This window comes from Copadichromis virginalis, linkage group LG6 (genome assembly GCF_057382275.1).
Source record: "Copadichromis virginalis isolate Kocher_CV1m ecotype Utaka linkage group LG6, C_Virginalis_male_GT1.1, whole genome shotgun sequence".
Lineage (NCBI taxonomy): Eukaryota > Metazoa > Chordata > Actinopteri > Cichliformes > Cichlidae > Copadichromis > Copadichromis virginalis.
In genome coordinates, this window is record NC_140623.1 from 36671110 (window position 1) to 36693904 (window position 22795).

Genomic DNA, 22795 nt, shown 5'->3' on the forward strand with positions numbered 1-22795 from the left:
TGTGTACTTCCTGTTTTACTTTGACAGTCTCCCGTCAGTGTTGTTTACTCCTGCCTTGTCTTGTTATGTTTATCTGTGTCAGCTGTGTTCCCATGTGTGGCCACTTCCCCTGATCATCCCTCTTGTGTATTTAGTCTCTGTGTTTCATGTAGTCTGTGTCGCGTCGTCTGTGTTACCACCCCCTGTGTTCCGTATCTCCAGCCATAGCTTTTCCTTAGTTTATGTCCAGTTTAGGTTTCTGTTTAACTATTACTCTTATGCTGCCCTCACTCTGTTTTGTTCCTTTCATCAGCCAGAATAAAAGGCTCGCTTTTGTTTAACTCCACTCCTGCATCCTCTCTTGTGTTCGCTCCTGGGTCCACCACACACATTTCCGCACGGTCTGCCTCCGCAGACCGTGACAGGTGGGGCAGGTGATGTGTTGATAAAAGTTCGGCGCTGCGCGTTTGAGGTTGGCACTATTAAAGTCCCCCGTCACAATAAGCGCAGCATCCCGGTGTTGTGTCTGGTGCTGTGTGAGTGCCTCATGCAGCTCGCATAAGGCGGTGACCGTGTCCGCTTGTGGTGGAATATAAACAGCACTTACAATGACCGATGTAAATTCCCGAGGTAGATAAAAAGGACGACACATGATGGACAGTAGTTCCAGATTTGGTGTGCAGGAGCGTGTGAGAGGAACAACGTTCGCACTGTTGCACCAGTTGTTGTTCCACATTAAACACACGCCGCCTCCCCTTGACTTCCCCGAGTCCCGTGTCCTGTCTATGCGGTGAACCGAGAAGAACTCGGCCGGCTGGATGGCGTGGTCCGGCACCGCTGGGTTCAGCCATGTCTCGGTGAAGCAGAGGAGATTGCAGCCCCGAATGTCTCTCTGGAACTTTATCCTGGCCCTGAGGTCATCAAGCTTGTTCTCCAGTGACTGGACGTTGGCGAGCAGGATGCTAGGCAGAGGTGTGCGGTGTGCACGAGCTCTCAGCCTGTTCCTGACGCCGGCTCGCTTCCCTTTGTTCTCCCTCAAGATCTCACTCGGCCAGCTCGGATCCGGAGTTAAAAACTTTGAATTGTGAGTGGATCTCGAGTGAATCTCAAACGGACATTTCACAACCTTCACCAGCACATCAACTGCCCCACCCGGGGCACGAGGACATTAGACCACTGCTACACCCCGTTCAAGAACTGTTACAAGGCTCAGCCCCTGCCGGCATTTGGAAAATCTGACCATTCCGCCATCTTCCTCATGCCTGCCTACAAACAAAGGCTAAAGCAGCAACCACCAATCAGGAGGGAGGTCGCTCGCTGGACAGACCAATCGGTGGCCGCGCTGCAGGACGCACTGGACTGGGACATGTTTCGGCGCAGCTCTGATGACATCAACATGTTTACGGAAGCGGTTGTGGGATTTATCGGGAAACTAGCGGACGACACAGCAGAAAGAACTATCATCCGAACGTTTCCCAACCAGAAGCCGTGGGTGGATAAAAACATCCGCGACGCTCTGAGATCACGCACCGCTGCCTACAATGAAGGGCTTGTCTCCGGTAATATGGACCTATACAAGGCTGCGTCCTACAACGTGCGCAGCGTGGTCCAAAAGGCAAAGCGGAGCTACGGGGAAAAACTAGAGTCACAGCTACGACAGTGCGACTCTAGGAGCCTGTGGAAAGGACTGCGGACTATAACGGACCAGCTTCTTCAATGATGAATGCCGATGCTTCACTGGCTGATGAGCTGAACACGTTTTATGCTCGCTTCGACGCCGCAGCAATTAAAACAACAAACGGCTGCGCGCGCTCGGAGTGCACCAGTGAAGAAAATGCATTCGTCATCACAGAGCATGCCGTGAGGAACACCTTCAGGAGGGTGAACACCAGGAAGGCAGCAGGACCAGATGCAATCCCTGGCCGGGTCCTTAGAGCCTGCGCTGATCAACTAGCACCGGTGTTCACGGAGATCTTCAACCTCTCCCTGGCCCAAGCTGTGGTTCCCACGTGCTTCAAACAGTCCATTATTGTCCCTGTTCCAAAGAAACAACAGCCCGCTTGCCACAATGACTACCGTCCAGTAGCACTGACTTCAATTGTGATGAAGTGTTTTGAAAGACTGATGAGAGATCACATCACTTCTTCACTTCCTGCCACCATCGACTCACTTCAGTTTGCTTACCGGACTAATCGTTCCACAGACGATGCCATATCTCACCTGCTCCACACATCCCTGAGTCACCTGGACACTGGCAGAGGGAATTATGTTAGGATGCTGTTCGTGGACTACAGTTCAGCATTCAACACAATAATTCCCTCTAAGCTTTTCACCAAGTTGACGGATCTAGGACTCAGCTCATCACTGTGTCAGTGGATCCTCAACTTCCTCACAGACAGACCCCAATCAGTGAGGGTGGGAAAACAAGTCTCCCCCTCCATCTCACTCAGCACTGGAGTGCCTCAGGGCTGTGTTTTAAGCCCCCTGCTGTACTCACTGTACACTTATGACTGTGTAGCCACATCAGACACCACCTCCATTGTCAAGTTTGCTGACGACACTGCTGTTGTGGGCCTGATCTCCGACAACATCGAGACGGCCTACCTGGAGGAGATTAGGAACCTGGAGACCTGGTGCCAGGAGAATAACCTCCTCCTAAACATCAGCAAGACTAAGGAGCTGATCGTGGACTTCACTACAAAGCAGGCGAGGAATTACAAACCCCTCATCATCAGTGGCACGCCAGTGGAGAGAGTGGACAGTTTCCGATACCTGGGTGTCCACATCACTCAGGACCTGTCATGGTCCTGTCACATCAACACCCTGGTTAAGAAAGCCCGTCAGCATCTCTTCTTCCTCAGAAGACTTAGAGACTTCCATCTGCCACTGAAGGTGCTCAAGAACTTCTACTCCTGCACCATCAAGAGCGTCCTGACGGCAAACATCTGCACCTGGTTTGGGAACAGCACCAAGCAGGACAGACGAGATCTGCAAAGGGTGGTGTGCTCGGCAGAACGCATCATTCAATCAGAGCTCCCTGACCTGCTGTCCATCTACACCAAGCGGTGCAAGTCCAAAGCTAGGAAGATTATGATGGACCTCTCCCATCCCAACAATGGACTCTTCTCACTGTTGAGGTCTGGGAAGCGCTTCCGCTCCCTTAAGGCCAAAACAGAGAGAATGAGGAGGAGCTTCTTCCCCCAGGCTATTCGGGGCCTGAACCAGGTGTAGGACTGGACTCTCCCAAACATGTCACTATAAGACTGGACTCTCACACACGTCACCACACGCACCACCACACATTTCCTATAATCCTATAATTCCTATAATTTATAATCCTTATCTTTATAACCTCTTCTGCTATTTGCACATTCTTTACTGTAAATTCCTAAGTTAATTTGTAAATTTTTGCAGTAAACTGTAAATTGTAAATATTGTAAAACTTTTCTTCTGTCATTTAATGGTCGGGCATTGTACAGCTACAAGCATTTCACCCCCATGTCATACTGTGTATGGTTGTGTGTGTGTGACAAATAAAATTTGAATTTGAATTTGAATTTGAATTTGAATTTGACATTGTATACCAATAGAAACAAGAGTGTCACTGTCATACCTAATGTACCCAATGGTGATGATTTTGCCGATTTAGAAACGCTGAAAACTAACTTAAAAAACAAAGACAAAGAAAAAGTGGTCGGAGCAGTCGTGACGGCAGCCGACCTCACTGGCGCCATCTATTCTCACAGAGGCAGAGAAGGAGATGAGAGAAAACACCGGTGAGGAGTATGAGAACATTTTGTGATCTGTACTTCAAAAGATTTTATATCAGTTTTATTCTGATGCAGTCTGATGATATCAAAGTTGTCCAGTTGAGTCCATTCAGCGTTAACTAGTTTGTCCAAGGCTCACAATCCCCCCCAATCATTATGTGCTCGGTATAACTCAAACTATTGTAAACATGGATACACATTCATACACACATTTGAGAACAACCATATAAAAAGTGTTGAGTGTGATAGAAAAAGAAACACCCACACAAGATGAAACCAACACATCTTCTTTGACACAATTTGTTTAACACTTTGTCTCGCTCCCTCTATGGTATCATTCAACTACACAATGCAAATTCTCATGGACGCATACACACATGCATCACTCTATTATTCACAGTGAAGGGGAACAGGCATGATCGGGCAGTGAAGCTGAGATGTCACTGCTCCAGCTGAAAAACCACACTGACACCACAAAGGCAAAGTCTGTATTCAAATTAGCAAGCACTGCCGGTGCCTGTCCACAGCGCAGAATTAACAGGCTTAGAAGCAGGCAGTCTGCAGATAGGGAGTATTTCCAAACCTAAAGAAGATTCAGCTGCTTTGATTTTCTGTTGACAAAAGCATGTTTCCAGTGAGACTACGATAACAGGAAGGTTAGTGGAGAACAGAATAAATCCCTTTTATGTCACCAACTGTCGTAATGTGTTCATTTGGTAACATCTGACCATCTGGCCCTAACTACACTACCCATGAAATGACTCTAATTCAGAGAAATAACATGAGACTCCCTAAGTAGCCATTCACCAGCACATGCTTAAGACTGCGCGTGTGCTAATGCAGACCTGTGAGTGTGACGGAATAAAAAAAGAAAGGGAAAAATAGTGAGCGTGAACTCGCCAACTAAATCCCTGGATACAGCAGAACGATGTGACAACAGGACAAGGAGGAAGATGAAAAGTGAAATACGCTTTGCCACTCAATTCCCAAAGTGCGAAGAATACCTTTATAACCTAGCGCTAATTAACCGAGGAGGAACAAGAAGCTTTGTTCTTTCCGCCCTCTTCTTTTTTCCTGCCTTTTCATGTTTCCTAAACTTTTCACACTGGTTTAAGCTTTAAGCTCTCAAGCACAGAAGCATCTGAACTGATTGCACTAGAGAACCGGGAATCTCATAGAAGCCTGAAAACATTTGACAAAATGCCTTGTGGACATCGGAGGCTGTGAACATATCTGTTGACCAGGGTTTAAATGGAAGAGGTATTGTAATGAAAAAACAGGTTGACTTAAAGATGGTACATTACACTCTTCACCCATGTTTGATTGTATTTAGTCGTACTCCTATTGCAGCGGACACATTTGGGACTGGAAACTTTTGCACTGGTATCGAGAGGGCCCTGAAGGTGATATTTATATTTGCATTAGAATATGTTACTTCTCCAATCAGTAACCACTGACTCAATGAATAATTTACTCGAAATCCATCAGCTACATGTTAGTGTATTATTAGCTGATTACCCTTTACTCCCCCCTTTCTCCAGCCTAAAATTTGATTTCTACATGAATTCTTTTAACATTTCTGGGCCAATCTGTGATCTCTTTGCCAGTGACACTTCACAGATGGTCATTTTTCACCAACATCAAGTCAATCTGGTGTACAGATCATGATGCAACTCCTAGTCAACTGGTGCTCGTCTATGTCTGGGTGTCACGTTTCTAACACATTCAGGCTGTGCATAATTCTCGACTTGCCTGCGGATCAGCAAGTTTGGCCCAACTGTCCCTCAGATGGACAGTAATGACTTTGCTAGGCCAGACACTGCATAGCCACTCATCTTACAATTGGACAGTCAACCTTTCTCGGGACAGTTGAGTAATCTTATCTGCAGTGCAACAGTCTGTTGTGCCACAGCAAATATCCAAATGCTTTATGAGGTTGAAATACTATTATAGTGTCCATTGTGGAGAATCAGTTTTGGAAAAGCTATTTGATTTGTGTTGTAGTCATATCTGGTAATTATAACTGGAGTTTTGGAGACTTCTTTGGAAAAGACACAGGCCGTTAATAAAAGATGACAAAAGCGACACGAAAAAAGACCTTGAGTCTTGTATGAGTATGAAATGATGAAGTCTTTCTTTTCTGCCTAGTAACTTATATATAGCTGAAGGTCAACTTTAATATTAGCACGATCTGACAATGAAATCCAAACATGAGAGAAAAAATATAAATTGTTTTACAGTGTCACAATATCCGTATAACGTTTGGCTTTTCAATCTCTCAGCTGACTCTTTGTAATGCCTATGAACCCAAAAGCTTAACAGAAAAGGAAAAAGATACATCTCTTGATGCTAAATACAGAGTTAATATCTTTACTGCTGATTTTGCATTGTGTAATAGGAAGAAAGCCATTTGCCTTAGTGACAGCACACAAACCTTTTCCCAAAAGAGCGATGGAGTAATGCACTTTCTACTCGGCAGGAACACACAAAGACAAACACCCCCGACATTTTGTCCTTTTCAATTCAAAGCTGTGGGTTTTTGAACAAGAGTCCCTTACGCTGACAACCTGCAGTGTTTGAAAGGGGCTTACAGTTATTTTCACAATACATGCTTTTGCCTGATATTTTACTTCTCTTCAGACGGTCCTTACTCTATAAAATCCTCAATGCCAGATAATGCCGTAGCACCGATAAAAGTGCAACACATCTGTCCTCTTATAACATCCAATCTGTGCTGCTAAATGTCTACATATCCTTCAGCTTAAACTGAATTTTAAAATGCCAAATACTTTATACACTCATAGTCTACACAGGTTTCATTAGTTTTTATTTACTGACTACATGATTATTTTTGAGCTGAATGTCAGCCACATTTTTAAGGCTGCACGCCAAACTATTCATTAAGTTCTTTGCACAATGTCTCTTCACACCCAATACTCCTTATGCTGCTTCATTCAAGCTGTAACAGAGGAGTTCTATATGGACAACAACTGATTAAGCACAAAAATGTGAATGAAAAGAGAAATATTTGTTTCAGAGATGGAAATATAATAAGATTTTTCTGAAACTGGGGAATAATAAAGCATTCAGAGATTTTAAATTTCATAATCAAAAGACTTAGCTGTTAACTAGACTGTGCATATTATTGTGCAAATCTACTGATTTGACAGCTCACACAGAGGGCAGTTTGCACAGAGTCAAAACGCATCCCTGAATTTCTTTCTTTTTTCTTAATTCCCCAGAGTTACAAGAGAGAAGCTAACAAATCTCTTACCTGCTCTTTTTAAAATGCATCCTGCTTGACATCCAGCCACAGGCTTCACAGTGACAACTACTTCATCTTGGATTTGCTGACAATCTTTAGGGGAAGCAAAATTTGAAAAAGACACCAGTTTAAGATATGGTTCATACAATGAAAATGTGTTTTTCTAAAAATCTCTGTGAGCTCCAGTAGCTCTGTGTTAAGATATTCATTGTGTGTACTCATGTTGTACAGTGTTTAACTGCATTATGGTTACTGTGGTTTAACAGAGACAGTGTTTTAGTGCTCACCACAAGGAGGCACTGTTTCATTGTACGTTCCTAAAACAGAAGAAGAAGAGAAATAGATACGGCACCTATGAGAAAAGTTTTTCCGTGTGTTGAAGAGGAATAAAGTTCATAAAATATTAAGGACATTTTTGCCTCCGTCATCATTTCCCTTCGAGTTGATCGCTGTCGATGCTGCAATACTCAACAGGTTATGGGCCCAGTGGCCGACTCGAAGAAGAGTTTTTTCTCATGAAGATCCGGAGCCAAAACGGATAACGGGCTAACGACTAAAGAGCAACATGGATCAACGCGGAGCAAGCAGGCTCCCTCGACTCATGTTTGACGGAGATGAGACCAGATATGAACTTTGGGAAACTAAGGTGCTAGGATATTTGCACTTGTTGGGATTAAAAGCCACTGTTCTGAAGGAACCGAACAGTGAGGCTGAAGTAGCAGCAGACGGTAAGAAGAACGCTTACGCTGAGTTAATCCAATTTTTGGACGATAAAAGCCTCTCACTGATTATGAGAGATGCCCCTGATAATGGGAGAAGAGCATTAGAAATATTGAGGGACTACTACGCTGGAAAGGGGAAGCCCCGAATCATCAACCTGTACACCACGCTATCGTCGCTTCAGAAAAAGAGGGAAGAGCATGTCACAGACTATGTCATCAGAGCAGAGGCCGCCATTACAGCACTGCGCAATGCGGGTGAGACTTTAGGTGATGGATTATTGATTGCTATGGTTTTAAAAGGTCTACCTGAAAGTTTTAAGCCATTTGCAATACACGTTACTCACGATAAAGACGATATGACATTTGCTGAGTTCAAAACAAAGCTACGGAGTTTCGAAGACACTGAAAAGTCAAGCGCATCCGAGTGTAGCGACAACGTAATGAAAACAGGAGGAAGAACCGGGCGTGAGCACACGAGATCCAGCGCACAATGCAGATACAAGAGCGATGTGGACATTGTGTGTTTCAAGTGTGGACTAAAAGGCCACCGAGCAAAAGTGTGCAGACGGAGGACGTGGTGCAGTCATTGCAAAACCAGCACACACAGTGATACCACATGTAGACATAAAGACAAACAAGATGGCGCGCGGAAGGTCGCAGATGAGAGCGGCAACGGATCCAAAGCAGAAACGCCAGATTATGCCTTCAGGATTAAGGGCGTAGACATCAAAGTCCAGCAGTCAGCGTACAGCATTGAGGAGAAAGGCCTGTTGGTGGACACTGGGGCTACCTCACACATCATTAACAGCATCGCCAAGTTCAAGAGCTTCGACGACCGTTCAGACCGGAGTCACACAGCGTAGAACTGGCAGACGGTACCCAGTGCAGGGGCGTCGCCCAACAGAGGGGGGACGCAGAGGTGTTCCTGATTGACAATACAGGCCAGCGACGCAAAGCAACGCTGAAAGATGCGCTGTTTATTCCATCATACCCCCCCCCCCCCCCCAGAACATATTCTCTGTAAAGTCAGCCACTGCATTAGGAGCAACAGTCACCTTTAAACAAGGGCAGGACACGTTGACCCACAAAGACGGTACTAACTTTAACATTCATGTGTATGGCAAGTTGTACTATTTGCAGACTGAAGTTGAGGGTAATGATAAGTGTAACACCTGTCATGACATACAGGCATGGCATGAGATATTAGGTCATTGCAACTATGAAGATGTAGTAAGATTGCAAGGTGTGGTTAACGGTATGCAGATTAAGGGGAGAACCGATAGACCTGAAAAGGAATGTGAAGTGTGTATCCAGGGAAAGTTTGCACAAACCCGAAACAGAGATCCGGATACAAGAGCAAAGGCTCCTTTACAAATGGTACACACAGATTTAGCAGGTCCGATAGCCACTGAATCTATTGATGGGTACAAATATGTGCAGTCATTCACTGATGATTATTCAAACTCAGTGTTTGTATATTTCCTGAAGACGAAAACTGATACAGTGCAGGCAGCAGAGAAATTTCTAGCGGATGTTGCACCATATGGCAACGTAAAATGCATTAGATCAGACAATGGGACAGAGTTCACATGCAGAGATTTCCAAACCCTGTTAAGGAAAAATGGCATTAAGCATGAGACATCAGCCCCGTACTCACCCCATCAGAACGGTACAGCCGAGAGGGGGTGGCGTACTCTTTTCGAGATGGGCAAGTGCATGCTAATTGAGAGTCAGCTACCGAAATGCCTATGGAACTATGCCATTCAAACTGCTGCTGTAACACGGAACAGATGCTTTAGTAAGCGAACAGGGAAAACACCCTACCAAATGCTGACAGGTAAAAAGCCAGACTTGTCAAAAATGCAGAAATTTGGGTCTGTGTGCTATGCATACAAACAGGACAAGGGGAAACTTGATTCAAAATGTGACCAAGGTTTCTTTGTAGGTTATGATAAGAACAGTCCCGCCTACTTAGTTTACCACCCTGAAACTGAGAAAGTTCAGAAACATAGACTTGTTAAGTTTGTGAGCAAAGTAAATGTAGAAAGACAAACACAGACAGATGAGGGAGAACTAAATGATGACTGTAGCAGAGTAAGACAGCCTATGGCTAACAGACCTTCAGAGAAAGGTGACAAGGACAATGAGGTTCCAGAACCTATTGTGACAGACACAAGTCCACAAAGTGGTATACCTGATGAGCGTGAACGAAAAGAGACAAGTGTGACAAGTGATGGATTTGTCAACAAAAGGTATCCTCTTAGGGAGAGAAGAAAACCGGGACATTTAAATGACTTTGTAGCTGCCAACAGTGGCGGCGATGAGATCCACACTACCATAGACTACTGCTACAGGGCAGTGTGTGGTGTCCCAAACACATTTAAGGAAGCCATAGAATCAGCTAACTCAAAGAACGGGATCAAAGCCATGGATGAAGAAATTCACTCGTTACGGGAAAATGACACTTTTACCCTAACCACTTTGCCAAAGGGAAAGAAAACAGTGGGGGGGAAGTGGGTTTATTCCGTTAAGAGTGACATTGAGGGAAACGACCGATACAAGGCAAGGTTCGTAGCCAAAGGTTACAGCCAACAGTTGGGGATAGATTATGGAGAGACATTCTCACCAACAGCCAACTTAACCAGCATAAGAGTTTTGTTACAGAAAGCAGCGCAGGAGAGCCTGTTACTCCATCAAATGGATGTGAAGACAGCATATTTACACGCTCCCATTGATTATGAAATCTACATTGATCAGCCAGAAGGTTATGAAGAGGGAGAAGGGCTAGTCTGTAGATTACAAAAATCCTTGTATGGGTTAAAAGAATGTGGTGGTATCTGGAATAGGATCTTGCATGAATACCTAACAGCGAACAGTTTCAGGCAAAACCCAGCAGACCACTGTGTTTATACCAAAGAGACAAAAGATGGTAAGGTGATTATGATCATCTGGGTGGACGACCTGATAATTGCTGCTGGCAATGAAAAGGTAATGAAGGATGCGAAAGAAATGCTTTCAGTCAAATTTAAGATGAAAGACTTGGGCAGACTTAAGCATTTTCTGGGTATTGATTTCACTCAGTCTGATGGATGTGTAACAATGTCACAAGAAACCTATGTCAACAAGATACTGATGAGGTTTAACATGCAGAACTGTAAACCCAGAGGAACTCCCTGTGATCAGAAGTTGTGTTACACAGAAGGTGCTACTAAGATAAGAGATGTGAGGATGTATAGAGAGGCTGTAGGCAGTCTTATATACCTTGCATCAGGTACCCGTCCTGACCTGAGTTTTGTGGTAAGCAAGTTATCGCAACATTTCCATGAGCCTACAGAAGAACAGTGGGGAACTGTGAAACATGTGTTGAGATATCTCAAAGGGTCCAAAGATAAGAAGTTGTGTTTTAGAAGAAACACAGATGAAAATTTGGGTCTAGTGGCCTACAGTGATGCTGACTGGGCAGGTGACACTGCCGACAGACGCAGCACTACTGGTTACTGTGTACGTCTATGTAACAACAGTTCTTTAGTTTCATGGAAGACCAAGAAACAGCCCACTGTGGCGCTCTCTACCTGTGAAGCAGAGTATATGGCTCTGGCTTCCACAATGCAAGAGTGTATATATTTAGAACAGCTTTTGAAAGGTATAGATGACTACAGCTACACTCAAACAATAGTGTACGAGGACAACCAGGGAACAATTGCCCTGGCTAAAAACCCTGTGAGCCGACAGAGGTGCAAACATGTGGACATTAAATATCATTTTGTAAGGTCCATTGTAAATGAAGAGAAAATGTGTCTGTTATATTGCACCACTGAAGAAATGGTTGCAGATGTTATGACCAAACCTGTTTCTAAGCTAAAACTTGCTAAGTTTGCTAACGTTATGTTTGGTGCTTAAAAGAAAAAAGGAGAGAAAAAGAAAAAAGGAAGTGTGGTAGAGATTGTACAACTGTTTATCGTTTATTGTACAACTTTTCTTTGATTCCAGCAACCTGAGTACAAGAGGGGGTGTTAAGATATTCATTGTGTGTACTCATGTTGTACAGTGTTTAACTGCATTATGGTTACTGTGGTTTAACAGAGACAGTGTTTTAGTGCTCACCACAAGGAGGCACTGTTTCATTGTACGTTCCTAAAACAGAAGAAGAAGAGAAATAGATACGGCACCTATGAGAAAAGTTTTGCCGTGTGTTGAAGAGGAATAAAGTTCATAAAATATTAAGGACATTTTTGCCTCCGTCATCATTTCCCTTCGAGTTGATCGCTGTCGATGCTGCAATACTCAACACTCTGACAATCCCACAGAAACTGCCACAAATGATGAAGAGAGTAACTGAGTGGTTGGGATCATTTGGCCACATATGCAATTTTTCCGAAGGAGATATGTGAGCTTAGAAACACTGACAACTTTACTTTTTTTATTATGCAGGTCTACCCCAAAAAAACTCCTTCCATGTGAAAAAAAAATCAATTTCAGATCAATCTAAATTCCTAATGGGTAATTTGTCAAAGGCAAGGTGGTAGATAAGAAGCAGACCCTGCTTTGTGCGGTGATGCTAGCAGAAGAGAAACTCCCCTAGGCTGAATGTTTCTCTGTTGAACTATTTGTTCTAGGCTCTATAGTCATCTGCCCGAGTTACACTGCCATTTGTCCCTGTCATCAGCTGGTACCTCAGTTTACAGAGGAGCCAATATGGAAACCACCTCACATTAGAGAGGGTGGAAATTAGAGGTTACTGGTAACAGCTTTGATTTCTTTGGGGAATTACGATTTGCAAACACGTGCCTTACTAGAGTATTTAGTATTTGGATATTTGGTTTAAACACTGATGTGCTTGCTGAACATTTATACTTGCAGGGAGATGATCAGAGATCATAAGCAGGACGTGGCCATCTTTGGAATAATGTCTTCTGGCTATAATGAGGCTCTGATTGTGTGATAAAGGCCAGTGACTCGAGCAGTCACTTTAATGGGTCACAAAGGGCTTGTCATGTAACCTTGTGAGAGCATATCAGGTGTTATTATATTTTTGAAAGTCTGAGAGGCTCATTATACTTTTCTCTGCTGTAAAGCTCTGGGTACTGTCTCTGCTTTCAGTTCCACAAATGCTGCCTTGTAGCATTTAAATAAAAATGCAGATTTCTCGTCCAGGAGCGACTCTGTATCACAAAAAAAAAAAAAAAAGAACAGAGCTGTAGTTTATGATTATACTGGAATAAAAAAGAATGAAACAGAACAAAAAGCACAGTAATTCGAAGCACACAAGTACGTATCCTTGGTTTAAAGAGATAAAAATAATCAGCTAAGTTTCTTTGATAGCTCAAAGCTGTCTCCTGGCTAGTTGCAGAAAGTGCCAACTTATTCCCTCTGAGGAAGACTCAACATTGAAAACAAGAAAAGGCTTGGTAATAGCTGAGATCCCTCACCGATGCCCCAGTTATATATAGATGAGCTGTGGCCCCAGGACACAACTTAATGACCATAATAAGACTTGACTGTTTGTTCAAAATCAGCTTAGAGTGCATCTACACTGACCTACAGCATCACTCTAGCCTAGGTTGAATTTAAAAAGGCGGCATGAGAAGGAACACTCTGTTTTTTGGATGGGTGCAGGGGGAAGGTTAGTGACTGTGATTCCACACAGGCAGATGGACCATGAGCTCCTGAGCCCTCCTCTTTCCACCTCATAGTCTTGATGCAGATCAATTTGGACTTAAGCATTTCTTGCGGCTGTGGCTGCTCTTTAATTCAGCATGGCTGCGTGCTCTACTGATTAATGGCAGGTACTTAGCCGGTAGACACGGTCAATAAACGCACTGGCCAAGGAACTTAATACCCAGCTATATGCCAAAGGCAAGAAAGGGTTTCTCCAGGAGGCAAAGCCACCCAGAGTGGATAGGGATAACAGGAGCAGAGGAAGTCCACAAAGGAAGTCCAAAAACTTATCACAGGCTTTTTTGGGGATTGACCTACCAAAGTGAACTTGGATTTAATTTAAAGAACCTGGACTGTGCTGCTGCACCATGTGTGCAAGAGAAAAAGATACAGAGATAAGGAGAGAAAAAGAAATAGAAGTAAGTGTCCCTTGTGGCTAAAGTTTGCATGCACGTGTCCCAAGGAGAGAATGGATAAAAAAACATAAAGCCAGGATAACCTGGATGTCATGCTAGAGACATATTCCGCCCATTAGGCTAATGCATCCAAGGTAAGGGGATGAACTCGTGACTAAGATGTCTCCTCATTAATCATATTTCATGCACGCCCTATTTTGTTCTCTAGCTTATGTATTTACAGGGCTTTCTACGCCGAAGATTTTGCGCCTTTGGAATCCCCTAAAGGCGCGTGCGTCTCACTTTCCATCAGAACACACAACTGCGTCATGTAATCCTGTAATCCTTTTGATTACCACCATGCAAACACATGAAATATAACGGCAGTAGAGTGCAAAAAAGAGGGGACATTATTTCCATTATGTGTTTACACGTGTTCTTCTTATATTCATAAACCAGGGCGAAAGTTAAATGATGGGCCACATAGCTTAATAATAATAATAATAATAATAATAATAATAATAATAATAATAATAATAACAACAACAACATTTATATTCAGTTTGTTTAAGAAAACTATCGCTAATGTTTGTATGAATCGTATGTGTTGGCCAATTTGTCCCTCCGGAGCTGACTGTTACAATACTGACCTCCAGTGTGTGCACAGAAGGACAAAGCAGAGCGTGCCTTGCTTGGTGCGGGACTTCGCCGCTGTCAGTTTGACAGCAATGTGACCTCCAACGAGCAGCTCCTGCACACAGGCGCTCGGCGTGAGCGCACTCTAAAATAGATCTTCAAGAGTCAAATAAGAAAAGAGATTGTCTGATCGACTGTCCAATTTGTTACTGTCAGCCACTTTACACCGACAATGCAGCGAAACTGGACTCACATTAAGCAAGAGCTCCCCCAGCAGTAGCCAACACTGATCTTACCGACTATTCCCGTATAACTTGTAAAAAAAAAAAATTAAAAAAATGTTTGCTTGCTTATTTGCTTCCTCTCCTCCAATAATCGCTCCCATCTCTTCTCCGGGGCGGAGCACGTCCCTGCTAGTTCTTTCTGAAAAAAAGAAAAAAGAAAAAAAAAGACACGTGGTTCTTACAAACCTCTCTCAGGACACAGCGGGGAGGCGGAGGTGGAGAGATGCGGGCGCAGTCGGGGTGGGAGAGGACACGGTGAGGAAGGAGTCCGCTTTCTAACCATGGAAATTTTGCTGCTGAGCAGCGTGCGCTCTTGGAATAAGGACTTAAAAGACTTGTATATCTCATGCTCTTTCTCCTCCTCCCCTTCTCTCTCTGTTTTCATATGCATAAGAGAGACTTATATGGAGGATGTGGAACATTGCGGAGAGAAGAAAAATGCAATTTCATGTATATTTTTTATTGTGAAAAGTGCGCTCAAGTCTTAATTGGATATTTCTTTTTTCGGATTATTTCCGCACATTAATTTTTTTGTAAAAATCAAAACTGGACTTAAAAATGGATTTCTTTAATATCTCCAGCCTGGACGACAGGGTAGAGGCAGAAAATATCTCCTCTAATTCAACCTCTGAGAGCCAGTATACCCTGCTCGCTATCTGGTGTCTTGCTGGACTTGTCAGCTTCCTGATTTTGTTTACAATAGTCGGGAACGTTTTGGTTGTTATCGCCGTTTTAACGAGCAGAGCTCTAAAACCACCCCAGAACCTCTTTCTCGTCTCCTTGGCCAGTGCGGACATACTGGTAGCCACTCTGGTCATGCCCTTTTCACTGGCAAATGAACTTATGGGTTTCTGGTTTTTTGGCAAAATTTGGTGTGACATCTATCTAGCTCTGGATGTTTTGTTCTGCACCTCTTCTATTGTTCACCTGTGCGCTATTAGTTTGGACAGGTACTGGTCTGTGACACAGGCTGTAGAGTACAACTTAAAGAGAACACCTAAACGAGTTAAAGGCATGATTGTTGTGGTCTGGTTGATCTCAGCCATAATATCCTTCCCTCCACTGATATCAATGGACAGAAGCAGCAGCGAGGCCAGTCCCCAGTGTATGCTGAATGATGAGACCTGGTACATCCTCTACTCCAGCATAGGATCATTCTTTGCTCCCTGTGTTATTATGATCCTGGTCTATATTCGGATCTACCAAGTGGCAAAAACCAGGACCAGAACATTGTCAGAGAAGAAAAGGGATGTGGATTCACCGCTGGAGAATGGGATGGACCAAGCTGAACCGGGCATAGGTGGGTCTTTAAAGTCCAACAGGGGCGGGAGCATGAAAAATCAGGAACGCCAGAATGGGCATTGCCATGAGCAAGCGGTTCGAACACCCCTACCAAACGAGCCAAAACATCCAACAGACAACGATGACGACTTTGAAGATAGTAGCTCGTCAGACGAGAAACTTAAAAAAAGTTCTTGCTCCTCAAAACATCATCATGAAGACAGAAAAGACAGGAAGGCTAGCCGAAAGAGCAGCTCCGCCTCTAAATACTCCAGCAGGAAGTCGCGTGCCAGTTCCAAATCCATAGACTTATTTTCATCTCGTCGCAAACGTCGGAGCACTGTCAATCGGAAGAAAGTCTCAGCTGCTCGGGAGAAACGCTTCACCTTCGTCCTTGCTGTGGTCATGGGCGTATTTGTTGTCTGCTGGTTCCCATTCTTCTTCTCCTACAGTCTGTATGGAATCTGCCGTGAACCATGCCAGATCCCTCTAACACTTTTCAAGTTCTTTTTTTGGATCGGCTACTGCAACAGCTCACTAAACCCAGTAATCTACACTATCTTCAACCAGGACTTCCGCAGAGCCTTCCAGAAAATCCTTTGTAAGTCATGGAAACGCTCTTTTTGAAGGATACAGCACGGCTGGGTGTGTAAGACCTTTTACTTTGCAGACAATAAGCTATGCTGTTCTGAACCGTTTGATAATGTGCTGGCCTCGGGTGTTTTCACATCTGTACTTTCAGGGACTGCATTAGAAATGAAGGCGTGATTAAAAGACCTAACAAAATGCACAAAGAAGGGGCTTAAACTACAGGTTCTCTGATAATATTCACATAGGAGGCTTATTTGATGGCTTTTAGGCTGTGTTTCCCTGATGTGGGCTTTGGTTCACCCTATACTGCTTTTCTCTTCACCTAAATAACATAAATGGTTTCCTAACAGGTACTGATGCATGCCTGCCACAGTGGCTGCACTTCATGAACTTCCCAGGAGGCAAAGGGTTTACAGAGACAGAGCCAATTTACAATGTGACCTCATTCACTGAATATAATGCGAAAGCCATGACAATCTCCTCACAACTGTTGTTTGTGACTTTAGATAATAGTATGTATCTTTTCTCTCTATCTATAAATCTGTTTTTCTTTAACTTCCTATGTCACACTCTCGACAGGAGGACCAATGGGACGAAGGGGCTCTTTGCTTACTGTTAAAGTAGCAAAAGTGTTTCACACAAAAAACTAACAAAAGAAAACAAACAAAAAAAAAAAGACATCTTGAAAAACAACAAATTCATATTTCTGCCTCAGTGTTTTGTGTGAACTTAAAAATGCCTAAACTGTGTGCTGCAGTGGAAGCTTTTGTCATGTTATGGTGGACTTTGATTGGACGACACGTGCAGTACAGTGGTATCACAGACAGACATGTTCACCTTCCTCACACTGCCGAGGAAAGCTGATGGAATACTGAGGTAGTACTGAAGCAGATGGGCATCTACTGAGGCATTCACTGTTTGTGCATATTTGTGTGTGTGTATGTGTGTGTGCGTGTGTGTGTCTGTGTGTGCAGTCTGGGGGGTTTACCGCATCTTATCCCACCTGCCTGTTAGTGAATGTGTGTGCATGTCTGAATGTTTGCGTGTAAGCCTACTTTTCCAAATGGCCTGATTCTTTCTGGTCAAATGTGTATCTATTCTTCTGCTTCTTATTTTTGTCATTCAACTTCTCTCCCTTATAGCCACAGTTAAAACCAAACACCTTATTGCTGTTTCAGTGTATGCTGCTCACACCCATATTTAGTAAGAACACTCAAGCATTTGTAGCCAGAAGGGCAGATGCTTTGTTCAAGTGTAAATAATTAAGATGATACAGTATTATTGTGTGGTGCCTCATAATCACACGTGTAAAGGATAACAATATTTTGTTTGTAAAATGAACAACACTCTGCGAGATTTCTATGTTACACCAACCTCTGTCCTTTTCTAAAAGAACAAGTGTTCACTTCTCTGCTTTGAACACATCTGAAAAGATCAAATAAAGAAATCTCTTAAGCTATCTTCTGAAGACTACAAGAGTGCATTAGTGCATTTGTTGTTACTGTATGGGATTTTTTGCCGCTCTGCCACTGTTGGTATAAAATGCACACCATCTGAGTGATCCATTGATTTACTTCCTCAAATTTCTGATTGCACCTTGACTTCTCACTGCAGCTACATGCTAAGCCAGTTTGTTACCAGTCTTGATTTTGCTTTGTACAAAGAGGGAAGACTTGCCATCACATACACTCCCCTCCTTCACTAACAGCCAGGCTGACTAAGTGAAATGGTGAATAGGTCAAAACCAGCAGGCAGCTATCTAGCAAATCCCCGGGATACTGGTAATGTCATGCTACATGCTTAAATACTTGATTCTGATTTCACTCGATTTTAACCGATATATAATTTAGTCAATATTGGCAGATATGACAGATATATACAATATATGTGTTACCCAATAGGAAACGAATTGCTTTTTTTTCTTTTTTTCTTTTTAACAAATTTGTGCAGAAAATAAGGGCCAGTGTAATTTAGAACTGATGTTATCACATAATTTGTCCAGTGCAGCAGCTCTGACTCCATTATTTACAATACTGTCAACACATGTAACAGAGTACGTGTCAAGGCCAAGCAGATTGTGGTGCAGTCAAGCAGAGTCTTCATGGTACGCGACATAGTGGAGTGCACTGCTGGTAAGTTAATAAAAAATGATCTCATTGTTTTACCTTTTGAGTCGAACATGTTGCATCTTAAAACTTATTTATGAATATGTATCAATAAATAATCTTGGACATTATGTTATTGCCATGTCTCCCTGTTTTTGTTAATGGCCCCAAAAAATCAGTATCAGCCAGGCTAAAGATCTGACACAGTATGTGGATAAATGCACTGATTAAAAAAAATAAAAAACTACACTGAATCTCAGAAATGAAATGTGGAAATATCTTGTATTTTTCAACTATTCAGCAGGGCCAGACTACAGGAGAAGGGTCAGAGTGACTGATGGAAAGGATGACAGCATAAGACACCTGAACAAGAGACACACAGGATTGAACAGATCATTTAAGATCATTCTGTTTGTGCATCCAGTCGTGGTGACAGTGTGGCAGCTACCTTTGCTGCTTTGTCCATAGGAGCACCAGCAGTTGTTTCAATCAGACACATCTGGCTGTGACTGCTTGTTATAAGTGCAGTCTTCCACATGTGAAGTATACAGATGTGGAGGATTGAATACATCTGAAATGATTTTCCTTTTCCTTTAGCAACAGTGTGCTGGGTTCCTTTGTTTTTCTCTTTGACTGTCCTGTTTCTCCCAAATCCCCATTTAAATTGTCAAAAATTGTTTTAGGTAAAATACATTCAGGTCAAACAATTCAGAAATAGTTACTAATGAGAACTCAAAATGTAGTGCTGAAAAACAAAGCCTTCGCAAAAGTGCAAAAAAAAAAAACTTCCACGAAAAGCCACGAGAGGCCCCATAGATTACAATTAAAACCCAACCTCAGAGAAGAAATTGACAAATTTACATCCTGGTTTTTACAGCCTTTTTATGATTAATCCTCTTAGATTTTTTTATAAAGGCTTAAAGTTGCCCTGATTTACAGCAGTGCAGACACAACCAACTGTCACAGTCTGCTAGGCCTCATCTCTACCCATTCAAGTCACTGACCTGGACCTCTTAACTGTTTTCTTGTGCTGTTATTGTGTATTTTTGAGCACTTTTTAAAATCACTTTTTAGAAAATCAAATTATTCGGCAACTAGTATGGACATTCCAGCGGGCAAAAATAATGCCGAGATGATGTTGTTTTATTTTTAACCACTTATCCAATTTAGATTCATTGGGCCTAACCTAACATGTCAGGTTACACATGAATTGTGGAATGAAGATGGAGTACCTGGAAGAAACCAGTGCAGGCAGATCATATCATGCATACTCCACAGAGAAAGGCTCCAGCGAACCTGGAACTATGAATCAGAACCTTCTTACTGGGGGGTTACAGTGCTCACAGCAAGAAGCACTGTTTGTGGCTGTTAGTCCTGCTGCAAGAAATGAGACAAATATGAAAAGTGCCTGTTCTAAATGACTGTAGATTACTGGACAAATCTGTTCTTGTCAATGCCTGAATCACAGCAGATGCTGAAGAATCATACTACTGCTGTTATTCTTGCAAATTTAATGAATAAGATACACAACAAATAAGTGTGTACTTTAGCTAAGCAAAGCAGACAGTGTGCCTTTAGTGGAACTGAAGATTGAGGACAGCAATATCTAACCATGCTGAACTAACATTTTCAGGTTTATTTAGATGCTGTTTGCATTTTATTTGGGGAGGCAAGGCAAGGCAAGGCAAGGCAAGTTTATTTGTATAGCACAATTCAACAACAAGGTGATTCAAAGTGCTTTACAGAGACATTAGAAACAAGAACAAATAAAAAGCATGATTTAAAATTGATTAAAACAAGCAAATAAACTAACTAACTAATTAACAAACAAACAGCAAGAGCTGTTTCTCCTGAATGTTTGCTCTCTGGCTCAATCAAGGCAAGGTGCAGAAGATGCATGTTCATATTCAAAGTTAGATAAGCTAGATACTTCAACAAGAAAGCCAGTGTGGGTTGTTGTTCGGTCTGTGGCTCATGTTGTGTAGCAGCCGACTGTCTGGCTCAGTTTTACCATCTGCTCTGCCTGTGATGAAATGTCGACATTACTGCTTCACCAATATTTGACTTGCTAAAACAAAATAAAATCTCTAGTCACATAAATTGAAACCAGAACTACTTTATTCAGATTCAGGACAAAACAAGGGGTTAAATTGTGAATCCAGGTACTAAAAGGTACTAGTTTATATGTAAAGCACACAAATTTGCTTTGTAGATGTTCATTTTTATCAATAAGATGCCCAGAGAAGTCAACGTTCTGGCTAATAAAGGGGTGTGGACCTCATATTATAGTTCATATACTTAATATCAAAATCAGTAAAAAATATCTCACCAATGTAAACATTTTTGATCACAGAAGGCACAAAAATGGACTTGTGTTTGTCTGGATGTCTTTATAATCATCTCCACTATTTGAAAGTTTCAAAAACAGCGCTTTCCTTTATAGTACTTTACTGTTTTATGGGGTCCGGCTTACGAAGACCCCATTTAACGAAAAATTCAATTTACGAAGGCACTTAACGACAATATTTTTGCCCGTGGTACGACAAAATGCCCATGTAACAAAATCCGTTTGCGAAATGCGTTTCTCTGTTCCACGTGAAAGACGTATTGTTGTTGCAGTGCGCTATTCCGCGTGCTTTTCGTTTGCAATTAGCCTATCGTTCATTCATAATGGGGCCGGCATAAGGCATAAATATGAGCGAGTTTAAAAAAATGTTAAAAAAATATCATTGCACAGTGTACGTACGTACATTAATTAACGTAAATGTAAGTTTTAGTTTTAGAATTAAATTCCATAATGTTATGTACATGTACACGTACGTATGTATGCATAGATATGCTTCCTTCAGCCTCCACCAAGAACTTCGTCTTCAGCCAGCATCTCCTCACTCAAAAGGCGATGGAAAAAGGTGCTTCGACTTACGAAAATTTTGACTTACGAAAGACCCTCTGGAACAAATTAATTTCATAAATCCACTGTATATATACATATATGTATCTACTGATTGCATATTGAATTTCTTTACTCAGTTTAGTCAGACCCAGACTGATTTCAGAGAAAAGAAGCAGCATACTATGCAGGAGCTCTGGAAACAGATTGTGGGTAAGAGTACTGTAAGAAAAAAAAAATCACTACCATAAATTTCTGAAGGCCATATAGTTGTAAATATGCTAGAGCCATGTCTTATAAACACAAACACGTTAATGACTGATGAGGCAGGCAATAGTGAAACCTAAGTCAGAGGTTTAGTTTTTAATTAATTCCATGCCCCATGGTATACTGCACCTGATGCATTAAAGCATTGCAAGGATGCATGCATGTACATGTACATAATGTCACAGACACAAAAGTGGCAGCAGTCGCGTTTTGGCCTTCAAAGATAAGCAAGACTTTATTTGAAATTGCAGACTGGATCACAGAGTCCTGATAAGTAGTCACAGATGAAAGATTCAGAGGCTTTGATGAGAAGATCACAAGTTTTGTTTTGGCAGCACTTACATCAGGTTCTGGCTGAATTTTCAAATTACAACCAGTTGCAGCAGTGCTGTCACCAAGTGTGTAGTGCTTGCTGGGTTTTACACTCTGATACTGTGAAGCGTTTAACTTACAATCAAAAGCAACTCGAGACAACTGTTCTTGTGAGCTGATGCTATATAAATAACACTGAAACTGAAAGATTACAACTTATAGTGTAATTGTTGAAAACCTTGATCATGAAATTATCTCAATTAAATATCTAAAGGTACAACAGACTTGTAGAATTAACTGGATGTTTTAAAACATAAAGTATTTGCAACAGTAGCCTTGTTTATTCATTATTGCAACTTTTTTTTAATGAAACTTTAATGATAACATTACTTACACATTAGATTTAATAGAATTAATAAGGCTGGCTGCTTCAGTAACAGATTGAACAGACAAAGCTTCACGTTGTCTCCATTAATCTTAATCAAAACAAATACTTTTGCAGTATCTGTAGGTTTGATTTTTCTATACATGTTTGTTTCACTGCATCCCTCATGGTTCAGAAAAGATATCACAAATGTTGTATTGTTTGAAGAGACTTTGATTTTCCAAAGATGTGTTCTGTTTGAAAGAAACTGCAGAA

The 22795-nt window shown here is 42.2% G+C and overlaps 1 protein-coding gene across 1 annotated transcript; it reads left to right on the plus strand.

Moving 5' to 3' along the window:
• Positions 1-14893: 14893 nt before the first annotated feature.
• Positions 14894-18910, plus strand: adra2c (adrenoceptor alpha 2C). Its single transcript, XM_085460275.1, has one exon. It carries the CDS (start codon positions 15268-15270, stop codon positions 16615-16617), a length of 1350 nt encoding a protein of 449 aa, XP_085316401.1. The 5' UTR covers positions 14894-15267; the 3' UTR covers positions 16618-18910.
• The last annotated feature ends 3885 nt before the right edge of the window (positions 18911-22795 follow it).

Coding starts and splice junctions, on each gene's coding strand:
- adra2c (XM_085460275.1), top strand. CDS start 15,268: ATGGATTTCTTTAATATCTCCAGCCTGGACGACAGGGTAGAGGCAGAA.